Genomic DNA, 14,103 nt, shown 5'->3' with positions numbered 1-14,103 from the left:
TCATCTATCATTGCAGCACAGCAAGCTGATCCAGAGATGTACCAAAGAGCACAGACGGCTCTGTCAGAACCTGATGTGAAAGGAGTTCTGGAAGGCTAGTATATGGCAAATGGGGTTTTGAGGAAAAACTGGAGACTGCCTCATAGACCTACAGACAAAGGCTGGACAGTTGTTGAACAGATAGTGGTACCACCTAAATATCGCCAAGGATTATTAAGGTTAGCATACAGCATTCCTTTTGCAGGACATAGGGGGATTTGGAAGACCAAATCACACATAAGCCAACACTTCACGTGAGTTAACGGCACAAATCATCGCGAATAAATATGATTTGGTAGCCATTACGGAGACATGGTTACAGGTTGGTCATGACTGGGAGCTAAATATCCAGGGGTACCAGACTATTCGGAAGGACAGACAGGAAGGAAAGGGAGGTGGTGTAGCTCTGATATTCAAGGACGACATCAGGGCGGTGCTGAGAGATGATATAGGTTCTATGGAGAATGAGGTTGAATCCATTTGGGTGGAAATTAGAAACTCTAAGAAGAAAAAGTCATTGATAGGCGTAGTCTATAGGCCACCAAATAATAACATCACATTGGGGTGGGCAATAAACAAAGAAATAACTAATGCCTGTAAAAATGGTACGGCAATTATCATGGGGGATTTTAATCTACATGTAGATTGGTCGAACCAGCTCAGTCAGGGTAGCCTTGAGGAGGAGTTCGTTGAGTGTATCCGTGATAGTTTTCTTGAACAGTATGTAATGGAACCGACGAGGGAGCAAGCTGTCCTAGATCTAGTCCTGTGTAATGAGACAGGAATAATTAATGACATCATAGTTAGGGATCCTCTTGGAAGGAGTGATCACAGTATGGTTGAATTTAGAATACAGATGGAGAGTGTGAAGATAAAATCCAATACCAGGGTCCTGCGCTTGAACAAGGGGGACTACAATAGAATGAGGGAGGACTTGGCTAAAGTAGACTGGAAACAAAGATTTTATGGTGGGACAGTTGACGAGCAGTGGAGGACTTTCAAAGCAATTTTTCAAAGTGCTCAGCAAAAGTATATTCCAGTGAAAAAGAAGGACTGGAAGAAAAGGGGTAATCTGCCATGGGTGTCTAAGGAAATAAGGGAGGCTATCAAATTGAAAGAGAAGGCATACAAAGTGGCCAAAAGCAGCATGAAACTAGAAGATTGGGAAAACTTTAAAGGTCAACAGAAAGCCACAAAAAGAGCTATAAAGAAAAGTAAGATAGAACATGAGAAAAAACTAGCACAGAATATAAAGACAGATAGCAAAAGTTTCTATAAATATATAAAACGAAAAAGAGTGGCTAATGTAAACGTTGGTCCTTTAGAGGATGAGAAGGGGAATTTAGTTATGGGATATGATGAAATGGCCAAGGCATTGAACAGGTATTTTGTATCGATCTTCACATTGGAGGACATTAATAACATGCCAGTAAGTGACAAAGAGACGAACGTAGGTGAGGACCTGGGAACAATCATTATTACGGAAGAGGTAGTGCTGGGCAAGCTAATGGAGCTATGGATTGATAAGTCTCCTGGCCCTGATGGAATGCATCCCAGGGTACTAAAAGAGATGGCGGCAGAAATAGCAGGTGCACTGGCGGTAATTTTCCAAAATTCGCTGGACTCTGGGGTAGTCCCAGCTGATTGGAAAACAGCAGATGTGACGCCACTGTTTAAAAAGGGAGGTAGACAAAAGATGGGGAATTATAGACCGGTTAGCTTAACCTCTGTAGTGGGGTAGATGCTTGAGTCTATTATCAAGGAAGAAATAGCAGGGCATCTCGATAGAAATTGTCCCGTTGGGCAAACGCAGCATGGGTTCATGAAGGGCAGGTCATGCTTGACAAATCTTTTGGAATTCTATGATGACATTATGAGCAAGGTGGACAATGGGGACCCAGTGGATGTGGTGTACCTAGATTTCCAAAAGGCCTTCGACAAGGTGCCGCACAAGAGGCTGCTGCATAAGATAAGGATGCATGGCGTTAGGGGTAAAGTATTAGCATGGATAGAGGATTGGTTGACTAACAGGAAGCAGAGAGTGGGGATAAATGAGTGCTATTCTGGTTGGCAATCAGTCACTAGTGGTGTGCCTCAGGGATCGGTGTTGGGACCGGAATTATTTCCAATTTATATAGATGATTTGGAGTTGGGGACCACGTGTAGGGTGTCAAAGTTTGCAGATGACACTAAGATGAGTGGCAGAGCAAAGTGTGCAGATGACTGTGAAACTTTGCAGAGGAACATAGATACATTGAGTGAGTGGGCAAAGGTCTGGCAGATGGAATACAATGTTAATAAATGTGAAGTCATTCATTTTGGTAGGAGTAACAGTAAAAAGGATTATTACTTGAATGGTAAAAAGTTGCAGCATGCTGCTATGCAGAGGGACCTGGGTGTCCTTGTGCATGAATCGCAGAAGGTTGGGCTGCAGGTACAGCACGTAATTAGGAAGGCAAATGGAATGTTGTCCTTCATTGCTAAAGGGATTGAGTTTAAAAGCAGAGAGGTTATGTTGCAGCTGTATAAGGTACTGGTGAGGCTGCACCTGGAGTACTGTGTGCAGTTTTGGTCTCAAAAGAACAAAAGAAAATTACAGCACAGGAACAGGCCCTTCGGCCCTCCAAACCTGCGCCGATCCAGATCCTCTACCTAAACATGTCGCCTATTTTCTAAGGGTCTGTATCTCTTTGCTTCCTGCCCATTCATGTATCTGTCTAGATACATCTTAAAAGACGCTATCGTGTTCGCATCTACCACCTCCGCTGGCAACGCGTTCCAGGCACCCACCACCCTCTGCGTAAAGAACTTTTCACGCATATCCCCCCTAAACTTTTCCCCTCTCACTTTGAACTCGTGACCCCTAGTATTTGAATCCCCCACTCTGGGAAAAAGCTTCTTGCTATCCACCCTGTCTATACCTCTCATGATTTTGTACACCTCAATCAGGTCCCCCCTCAACCTCCGCCTTTCTAATGAAAATAATCCTAATCTACTCAACCTCTCTTCATAGCTAGCGCCCTCCATACCAGCTGTGATATCCTCTTTGACCAGTAATGCAACTCCTCCACCCCTTTTACCTCCCTCTCTATCCCGCCTGAAGCCTCGATATCCTGGGATATTTAGTTGCCAATCATGCCCTTCCCTTAACCAAGTCTCAGTAATAGCAATAACATCATACTCCCAGGTACTAATCCAAGCCCTAAGTTCATCTGCCTTACCTACTACACTTCTTGCATTAAAACAAATGCACCTCAGACCACCAGTCCCTTTGCTTTCATCATCTGCTCCCTGCCTACTCTTTCCCTTAGTCACGCTGACTTCATTATTTAGTTCCTTACAGGCTTTAGTTATTACCTCCTTACTGTCCACTGACCTCCTTACTTGAGAAAGGATATACTGGCACTGGAGAGGGTGCAGAGGAGGTTCACTAGGTTGATTCCAGAGTTGAGGGGGTTGGCTTATGAGGAGAGACTGAGTAGATTGGGATTATATTCATTGGAGTTCAGAAGAATGAGGGGGGATCTTATAGAAACATATAAAATCATGAAGGGAATAGATAAGTTACAAGTAGAGAGGATGTTTCCACTGGCAGGTGAAGCTAGGACAAGAGGGCATAGCCTCAAGATTAGAGGGAGCAGATTTAGGACTAAATTAAGAAGGAACTTCTTTACCCAGAGGGTTGTTAATCTATGGAATTCCTTGCCCAGTGAAGTAGTTGACGCTTCTTCAGTAAACGTTTTTAAAGCTAAGGTAGATATCTTTTTGAACAATAAAGGAATTAAGGGATGCGGTGAGAGCGCGGGTAAGTGGATCTGAGTCCACGAAAAGATCAGCCATGATCTTATTGAATGGCGGAGCAGGCTCGAGGGGCCGGACGGCCTACTCCTGCTCCTAGTTCTTATGATCTTATGATATTATGAACATTATTACTGGCCAGGTCTTACAAAGGATGAGAGACAATTTTGTAGGACATGCCATACCTGTCAAATGGTAGGAAAACCACAACCTACCATAAAACCAACATCCATACCAGTGATTGAGAAACCATTTAGCAGGGTATTAGTAGACTGTGTAGGTCCCTTGCCAAAAACAAAAGCGGAGCATCAATACATACTTACTATCATGGATATGGCTACTCGATTTCCAGAGGCCATTCCTTTGAGGACAATTACTGCTAGAGTAGTGGTAGAAAAGTTAACCTAATTCTTTATGAGATATGGGTTCCCACTTGAAGCTGAATCAGATCAAGGTTCTAATTTCATGTCTAGGATATTTCAAGAAGTCATGGGCAATTTGGGGATTATACAGTTGAAATCTTCAGCATATCACCCACAGTCACAGGGAGCTTTAGAGAGATTTCACCAGACTCTCAAAAGGATGATTAGAACATATTGTCACAAATATCCACATGATTGAGATAAAGGACAAGACTTTCTTTTATTTGCCACCAGAGACTCACCAAATGAGTCTACAAGCTTCAGTCCTTTCAAATTGGTTTACAGACATGAAGTAAGAGGTCCTCTAAAACTTATAAAGGACAGATTCTTGGAACAAAAGAATGAATCCTCGCTACTAGACTATGTTCCGGGAAAGGCTCACAAAAGCTTATGGTGTGACTCAGGAACACCTTCAAGCATCCCAAGCCAATATGAAAAAATGGGCAGGCAAGAATGCAAAAGCCCATGATTTTCAACCAAGGGATGAAGTATTGGTTTTAGATTTTTTTTTTAGATTTAGAGATACAGCACTGAAACAGGCCCTTCGGCCCACCGAGTCTTTGCCGACCATTAACCACCCATTTATACTAATCCTACACTAATCCCATATTCCTACCACATCCTCACCTGTCCCTATATTCCCCTACCACCTACTAGGGGCAATTTATAATGGCCAATTTACCTATCAACCTGCAAGTCTTTTGGCTGTGGGAGGAAACCGGAGCACCCGGAAGAAAGCCACGCAGACACAGGGAGAACTTGCAAACTCCACACAGGCAGTACCCAGAATTGAACCCGGGTCGCTGGAGCTGTGAGGCTGCGGTGCTAACCACTGCGCCACTGTGCCGCCCTTGGTGTTGTTACCATTACAGGGAGAACCATTAAAAACATGGTTCAGTGGCCCATATGGAGTGATCAAAAGAGTGAGTAAGGTAGATTACTTGACTGACACCCCTGATCGCTGGAAGAAGAACCGATTGTGTCACATTAATATGCTCAAACAATATTACCGCAGGGAGGAGGATAAGCCAGTGCAGATATGTCAGGTAATTGGGACTATTGAGAAGGAAAAGGGTAGTGAGGATGAGGCAGAAGCAGGCCTAGGAAATTCTCAGATTGAACCTCCAACTATCAGATTAACGAATACAGAATGGTTAGGAAAATTAGACAATATGCTTTTACACTTAGAGGCAAAACAGCGTGAAAACCTAACCAGGGTTTTCACAACGTTTCAAAAAGTTTGTAGGGATAAGCCGGGATGGACAACCTTCGCCACACATGATGTGGGTATAGGGGGAAACCATTCCTTTTAAACAACATCCTTGCCGCTTAGGTCCGGGCAAACAGGCCCAAGTGGAAGCAGAGTTACAATGAATGCTGAAGGGCAGCTTAGATGAACCTAGTCAGGACAGCTGGAATTCGCAGATGGTCTTGATGTCTAAACCTGGTGGGTCGGCTCAAACTTGCATAGACCATCGAAAAATCACTGTGGTACAGAAGGCAGACTCCTACCCAAATTCTCATTTAAAGGACTGTATGGACAGGATGGGCAACACCATGTGTCTTAAAGAGACAGATGTGTTGGAAGGATACTGTCAAACTCCTTTGATACCCCAAGATAAGAAAAAGTCAGCTTCTGTTACACCGGACAGGCTTTTCCAGTATCAAGTGATGTCACAAAGGTTAATGGATACTCGAGAAATGTCTCAGAGAATAGTGAACCCAGTAGTAGTCAGTGCTCCTAGCTGTTCAGCTCACCTGGCTGAGGTGATGGACAAAAGGGACACTTGGAAGGAAAACACAAAACAACTGGAAGACTATGTTTGAAAATTTGAAATGGGTTAATTGGGGCAACTTTTGAAAATTTAAAGCTGAAAATGTTCTGGTGGAACTTGTTGCTATAGACGTAACATTTTAGAAAAATGCATATCTGTAAATGCGGGAAAAAATGTGTTAGCATTTTTTAAAATTTGTGTTTTTTACATTCTATTGAAACTTTTTTTGGGGGGCGGATATCTGCGGTGTGTCTTTAAGTCAGCAAAGAATCAGTACTGCTTTAAGAACAAGCAAGCCTCAGGAGTTACCGAGAAGGTGCATTCTGGTTGCCGTTGGATACAACCATACAGTGAGGGAACCAACCAATTTCAGCAGGTGCATCCTGGTTGCCTTGGACACAGCCATTCAGAGACTGAGAATTGATTATGTGTTGCGATTAACTTTTGAACTGGCTTTTAGTTGAGACAGATTGTTCTAACAGACAGACAGCTGGGTCAGCATGAACTGAACATAGTTCTCTGTTAATTTGAACTGAAGGAAGGGAAGTTAGACTGTGACTTTTATTATCCCTTAAAATTCTAAAGCCAAATTGATTCATTGAAAAGTGTGGTGGTCATCGCTGGACAAAAGAGGAGTTGAAGCTTCAGATGTTGAACATTTTTCTTCCTTCATCGGACCCTGGAAGACTGCGAGTGGACTTTAATCGGAGGATTGCTCATTGGGAATTGTACATCTGAAAGGACACTAATTTTTTTTCTATTTTAAATGATGTTTTATCTTCATAGTGTTTTAGAGTTTAGTTTTTCTAATAAACAGTTAATTTGATAATCTAAAGACACCTAGTGGGGCGGGGGGAGGGGGTAAATAGATGGTTCAATTCGGCTGTGGGTTTCTTTAATTTGGAAAGTTGTAAGTGATATGTTAGGTGATCTGTGGAGCGATGGGACTGAATTGACAGTGCATTGCTCCCACCGCAATCAGAATCATATATTTTGATTGGGGGCTTTGACTTGTGTGGTCGGTCGTAACGCTGGTTAGCACTTTTTCTCTCAGTTTCCCTGCCACAACCTGCCAGATGAAAGCCTACCTGACTGTCAGGTGGGTAGGCCTTCAGCACCAGGCCACAGCTGGGGATCAGACAGGAGCCAGAGAAGTTCGAAAAGGTCGGAGTGGAGGTGGGGGATGGTTGGTGAGAGGAGGATCGGAGTCCGGAACCTCGAAGATTGGCAAGGTTGAGCTGGAGGAGAGGAAAGTCAGAGATGCGAGTCAGGGAAAATCAGCGAGGATGAGGGCAGGGGAGGAAGATCGGAGTCCAGAGCTGGGGAAGATAGGGGAGGCCCGAGCACTAGGTGATTGGGGTATGGAGCCAAGCAACATAAGGGAGGCTGGGTTCAGGGGAGATTGAAGGCCAGAGGCAGATTGGAAGCTGGGCCTGGGGGTTTGGGAGAGCGGAAGCCGGGTCAGGAGAGATCTTAAGGGTTGGGTAGGAGGCCGGGTCAGTGGGGTGTATCGGATTGCTGGGAGTTGGTGAAGTGTATATACTCCTGGATCTAGCAGTCCTCGCCTCCTTTTTGCCAGCAGGTTTTCTGAGGCCCAGAAAACCTGGTCGGCCATGGTTAAATCTAAAATAGTGGCTAGGTATGAGGCATGCAGCCTCATTATAATATTTAAATTGTCAGTCTGTCTCCTGCAAGCGGTTTGGTTGACTGCCCCCTGTGCTGCCTCTGTTAAAAGTGGAAGTGGAGGGGTTGAAGGCGGGTTGGGATTGGGATTCAGAGTTTTAACATTTTAACATCCCACCTGACGCAATCCAACACATTGGGGGTTAAAACTCCTCCCAATGTGTTTGCTTCTTCAAAAGCAATGTGCAAAAGGTAATTGGAATAATACTTGCTAAGAAAACATTTGCAGGTCTGTGGGAACAAACAGGTAAGTGGGCCTAATTGCATAGCCCTTTCAAAGAGCTGGCAATAGCATGATGGGACAAATGGCCTCTTTCTGTGCTGTAAGATTCTATGATTATGCAGACTTTTGGGTTCAGGGTGTGATTCAAAGCACATAAATCATTACATCCCAGCATGTTTCTAATTCTCTATGCTATAAAATGACCCTATGTCAGCGTTTTGCACACTTTGGTTACTTTTTCTCCAAATATTGTGGCAGAAGGAGGAAAAATGGCCATTTTCAAAATCTAAAGCATTTTAAACAAGAATCTGAAAACCCATGGGCAAGCTCATTTTGAGATTCACGCTGAGATGCACCCACCCAGCATCTTTGCTGCTGATTTTGCCAAAGTTTACAGGGCACTGGAAGGTCCCATTTATTTACCCAGCATTTGCAGGCTGCTGTGTCACTAGAGGTGTATCTAGAACACCTGCTATTGTACACAAGACAGACACCCGGGGATTGCTGGCCTGGTTGAGGAACTGATGAGTGTTGTGGGGCTGGGGTGCGTGATGGACCAGGTCCTGGTCTAATTTTCAGCTGTTCCTGTATACTGCTGCCAAAGTTGTAGTGCAGTATGCTGGAATGACTGTCTATTCTCAGCTCCAGGCTGTCCTAATATGTTTATTCTTTCCTTCACAGGCTTTTTCCATACTTTTTGTATGTGCAGCATTTACCTCAGATGTGTTCTGTTTTATCTTCATACCACTGCACTGGCTTTTCTTTGCAGCTAGTACATATGTATGGACTCAGTACCTCTGGAACTCAGGTAAGCTATTTTAATCTTCAAGAAAGGCACCAAAGAGGTTAGCAAATCTGTTTTTCCACAGATGTCAAAATTCATCAACGTTCGAGAAAAATAACTATTCTACTCAGATTTTATGTGTGGATTTTAAAACTTTGCAAAATCAGTTTTTTAAACAAATGGATTTAGAGAGCAATCCAATCACTCTTAGACTTTTAAACCAAGTATGGAAATCCCTAATGTTTCCCCAGTAGGTGTGTCTTGAGTGATTACCAGAACAAACTAGCAAATTGCTTATTATTTTGTCTCTCAGCATATAACTTCTATTTAGCATATTAAACACTTTAGATGCCTTTTTTAAAACTTGAGAATATATTTTACTTAATTGAAAGCTAGAAATGTTTTAAAATCGCTTCTATGGAAAAATAGTTTAAAATGTCTGAGATTTGACAGCCCTTCAGTGTGGAAGCTGTAATGCCAAATTTGCATCTCTGATGAACGCTGAAACTGCTGCCATTCAGACCTTTGCTGGGTCTTCACCTATACTCTTGGCCTTTGGGGATCTACTAATCAAAGGCCTATGTACCTGCCCCACATGGACTGCAGCAGTTCAAGAAGGCGACTCACCATCATCTTCTCAAGGGCAATTAGGGATGGACAATAAATGCTGTCCTAGCCAGTGACGCCCACATCCCGTGAACAAATAAAAAAAGGACATGGCGACATTCAACCAACAAAACAGGGGCAGGATTGAAATGGCAGAGCCTAATGGTGTTCTGCCTCATTTGGGCAGCACATTAATACAATTCTAATCTACTTGCAATGACTTCCCATCTGACCTATAGCAGCCAGAAGTACAACAGCCTGGGATCTGTCTCCTCTAAGCAAGTCATCACGCGGTAGAAACTCTTCAAAGGTCTTTCAATAACTCTAGCAATCTAATTATCCAAAAGGATTTGCTTTCTCAAGCCTTGGAACTCTCATCAACTATATTTGGAAGTGTTAGGGTTCTCTGGACAGCTGCTTCTTGCTCCTTCTATGCCAATTCCCTCTGCTCTTTTTTGCTGTGCCCTCCAGCCATAATGTTAACTTCAAGTTGACTAGGTAAGTCCTTCATGATGGATATTTCTGGACTGTTTTCTAGAATCAGATCAAATGATGGGGTTGGGTTTGAGGTTCCAGGTGTCTCTTGTGAACTGGGCCCCAAAGTAAAACCAGTGCAAACTACAGTTTTTCACTTTTTATTTTCAAAGGACCTTTGTCTACCTGATTGCATGGTGCTGCAGGTGAACATCAAACGTTTTGTAAGTCCTATCATTTATGATAAGTGCTTCGAGTGAAGAAATATGAATTACTGTATGAATCCTGAACTGATCCATGTTGCTTGTGCATCCAGCTCATGCCTCTTGATCCAGATCACCATGTCTCAATTTACAGAGCTTTCTTCTGCAACGGAGAGAGAAGTTTTTGTACTGCCAGTCCTCCTCCAGTCCTTCTCCTATTCCTCTTGTTATATCCCTTCTCTTAAAGCGACACAGACTTGTATTCCTTAGTTGCTGAATCCACTTTGTCTACAGAGGTGAGCTAGGAGTCTGCGTGCTTTGTGTTGCAATTACTGTGACAGAATCATGAGGTATAGAGATGCTGGGCATAGAAAGAGGCTTATGGTGCACAATTTTGCATAGAAGCATTTGGTGCTGGTAAAGTGTGCTTGAAAAAAGTAATGAATGCAGTTTGATGGACATCCTTGGGAAGCTAAATATTTTGTATTGGGAGGCATGGATCGGGGAGGGCTCTACTTGGCCAATCCTGATGAGACCACCAAATTTTTGTTGCATCGATTGCATCCACCACTTCTTGCCAAGTTCACTGACCCTTCTGACCCTCCAGTAATTTCGAGGGAAAATAATCTCTCTCCTTTGCTGCAACAATCTTTCTGTAGAATCGGCATCAAAGCTGGATACACTTCTGGCTGCCCTGCTGCCACTTCCTACACCAAAAATAAAATTTCTGCAGCCATAATTGAGGAACAATATGAAGCCTCAGTTTGTTAGAGACCTTTAAGGCTCGCAGACGAATTTTCAATTCCCAACTTCACTCGAATGTTGCCAATACCTGGATAGAAGTTCTGCCTCACTGTATGCCCAACTGACTCATACCTGTAAGCACTGGCAGGTTCAGGCGCTAAGGAGTTGGGTGGATAGACATTGTTGATGGTCTCTTGGGAAATCAGGGATAGAGAAAAATATTGACATTTTATATTGAACTTGCCTGCAGGAGCATTTTGTAATTGTATTTGGAATGCCATCGTGAATGGTGATTACTGGCCATCTCCTTGCCTCCATCCATTTGTCAATTGTACTTTTTTAAAACTCCAGTTCTATCCTCTTATTTTAAGATAAGTGACTCATTCTGGGGTTTGCTTCAATGATCATGAGTTACCTTCCAGTACATTGTCAAAATGATCATTCTTCATGTGTGAGCCTAAATTGTGAATGTAGATAAGTCATTGAACCTTGGAGGTACAGCCAAGCCCAAACTTCTTCACAGAATGCTCATATGCTTTCTAGCATTTTCTAGCAGGGGTCGGCTGAGTTTTGCCCATCCCTAGCTGCCATAACTCCTTCATCCTCTGCCAGACCAGGCTGCTGCAGATCTCCGCTCCAACCTCCAAAGTGCATGAATGGATTCTAGGGGACAAGGGATATCTTTTGAAAAAGATGTCTACTCACCCCTCTACAAGAACCCCAGACAGAAACTTTAAGGCGATACAACCAAAGTCATCTGCTCACCAGGACCACTACTAAGCAGGTAATTGGGCATCTGAAGCCCTGGTTCCGGTGCCAGGTTTGGTCATGTGGCGCCCTACAGTACCCTCCTGCAAGAGTACTGGTTGTGGTGGTTTGCTACGTTCTTCATAACATGGCCTTCCAGAGAGGTATAGACCTTGAGGACAGTGAGGGCCAAACAGGACACTGCTCATCGGAGGAAAAGGAGGAGCAGGATGTGGAAGAAGAGGAGGTGGAGAGGGAGGTTGCAGAACACCGTGGGTGCTCTGGCTGCACTGGGAGGTGCTGGGCACAGTGCAGGCTCGAAGGTTGAGTCAGGATGCCGTGAATGTCAGGGATCTTCTGATTGAGGAACATCTCAACTGAGCCACTCAGATCCAAGATGAAGGGCATGATATGGAACTCACTCTGAGGTGCCTATGCTTGTTGTGGGACCACCTTAAGAGCAGATCACCTAAAGAAGCTGTAAGCGAAGATCACTTGAGGAAGCGATGTCACATCACATATGACCAGGGAGTTGTGGGTGTAGCCCGCAAAAGTGAGGCATGTTTAGATGTGGCTTGTGCAGTAACTGCTTGTATATGTATGTTCCAGGTTACAGTATAATAAAACCCATATTTTCTTTGGAAATTACTTGGAGTCACATATAAAAGGAACAAGTAATATTATGTGGTGGCAGCAGTGGGTGGGATATATTTTTCCAAGACCACCAGACATTGTATGGCAACGTTTTATTTTTTTCTGAAGAACACACTAAAAGCGAACAAAGGATAGCAGGTTGCCTACCTAGAATGGCTGAAGATCCTGGACAGCAGTTGGCAGGAAACCCTAAAACAGTGCAACAAGGCAGACTACAGAAAGGACCCCAGGAGGTGTTAAAACTCTAAGTACAGTAGGCAATTTGCCAAGGGATCAGAGCATTCAGCTGATTGGGCAGTTCGCCAAAAATATGAAAAGCAGTAGCTGAAGCCAATACTGTTTTAGTTTTCCCTTTATTTGCTATGTGGGTGGGGCCTAAGCCAAAAAGAGAGGGAAGAACACAGCAGTGCCTCTGGAGGTCCGCAGCACAATGAGAAAGCCTGGTTGTGGCAGTTGCACGTACTGCAAGGAGAAGCTGGCAGCAGGTAAAAAAACACTCTCTCAGTTTAAAAATAAAACAGCTGAGTAAAAGGAAGCATGTTCAAACAAAGAGCTACTCCCTCAGTTTAAAAAGTTTCAAGCTGTGTAAACAAAGAACTGTTCTCTCTGTTTTAAAAAATGATGTAGCCTCACTGCAGGAGTTCCTCAGGATAGTGTCCTAGGCCCAACCATCCTCAGCTGCTTCATCAATGACCTTCCCTCAATTTTAAGGTCAGAAGTGGAGATGTTCATTGATAATTGCACAATGTTCAGCACCATTCGCGACTCCTCAGATACTGAAGCAGCCCGTGTCCAGATGCATCAGGACCTGGACAACATCCAGGCTTGGGCTGACAAGCCGCAAGTAACATTCGTGCCACACAAGTGCCAGGCAACAACTATCTCAAACAAGAGAGAATCTAACCATCTCCCCTTGATGTTCAATGGCATTGCCATCACTGAACTCCCCATTGTCAACATCCTGGGGGTTACCATTGACCAGAAACTGAACTGGAGCAGCCACATAAATGCTGTGGCTACGAGAGCAGGTCAGAGGCTAGGAATTCTGCAGTGAGTAACTCACCTCCTGACTCCCCAAAGCCTGTCCACCATCTACAAGGCACAAGTCAAGAGTGTGATGGAACACCCTCCACTTGCCTGGATGGGTGCAGCTCCAACAACACTCAAGAAGCTCGACACCATTCAGGACAAAGCAGCCCTCTTGATTGGCACCCCATCTACAAACATTCACTTCCTTCACCTCTGACACATAGTGGCACCTATCTTGGTGTCATCGGCAAATTTAGCAACCATACATTCAGTCCCTTCATCCAAGTCATTAATATAAATTGTAAATAGTTGAGACCTCGGCTCTGATCCCTGTGACATTCCACTACTTACTGCTTGCCAACCCGTAAAAGACCCATTTATCTCTAGCCTCTGCTTCCTAACATACGAACATATGAACCTATGAATTCGGAGCAGGAGTAGGCCACTCGCTCCCTCGAGCCTGCTCCGCCATTTCATCAGTTCATGGTTGAACTGATTACTCTACATTTCCACCTATCCCCAATAACCTTTCACCCCCTTATCAAGAACCTATCTACCTCTGCCTTAAAAATATTCCAAGACTCTGCTTCCACCGCCTTTTGAGGAAGAGAATTCCAAAGACTTATGACTCTCTCAGAGAAACAATTTCTCCTCATCTCTGTCTTAAATGTGCGACCCCTTATTTTTAAACAGTGACCCCTAGTTCTGGATTCTCTCAGAAGGGGAAACATCTTTCCCACATCCACCCTGTCCAGACCCCTCAGGATCTTATATGTTTCAATCAAGTCACCTCTTACTCTTCTAAACTCCAGCGGATACAAGCCTAGCCTATCCAGTCTTTCCTCGTAAGACAGCCCACCCATTCCAGTATTAGTCTAGCAAACCTCTGTACTGCCTCCAACACATTTACATCCTTCCTTAA

The 14,103-nt window shown here is 43.9% G+C and overlaps 1 protein-coding gene across 1 annotated transcript in view; it reads left to right on the top strand.

Annotated features, from left to right (window-relative positions):
* LOC137358413 (macoilin-like) overlaps positions 1-14,103 on the top strand; it is a 163,364-nt gene that overhangs the window by 74,356 nt on the left and 74,905 nt on the right. The window contains exon 3 of the mRNA XM_068024362.1: positions 8,622-8,748. Within this exon, the coding sequence (XP_067880463.1) occupies positions 8,622-8,748 (127 nt within the window). The remainder of the gene's footprint in view (positions 1-8,621; positions 8,749-14,103) is intronic.

Source organism: Heterodontus francisci, chromosome 3 (genome assembly GCF_036365525.1).
Source record: "Heterodontus francisci isolate sHetFra1 chromosome 3, sHetFra1.hap1, whole genome shotgun sequence".
In the NCBI taxonomy this organism is placed as follows: Eukaryota; Metazoa; Chordata; class Chondrichthyes; order Heterodontiformes; family Heterodontidae; genus Heterodontus; species Heterodontus francisci.
Note: the sequence above shows the minus strand (reverse complement) of the source record. Positions and strands in the feature narration are given on the sequence as shown.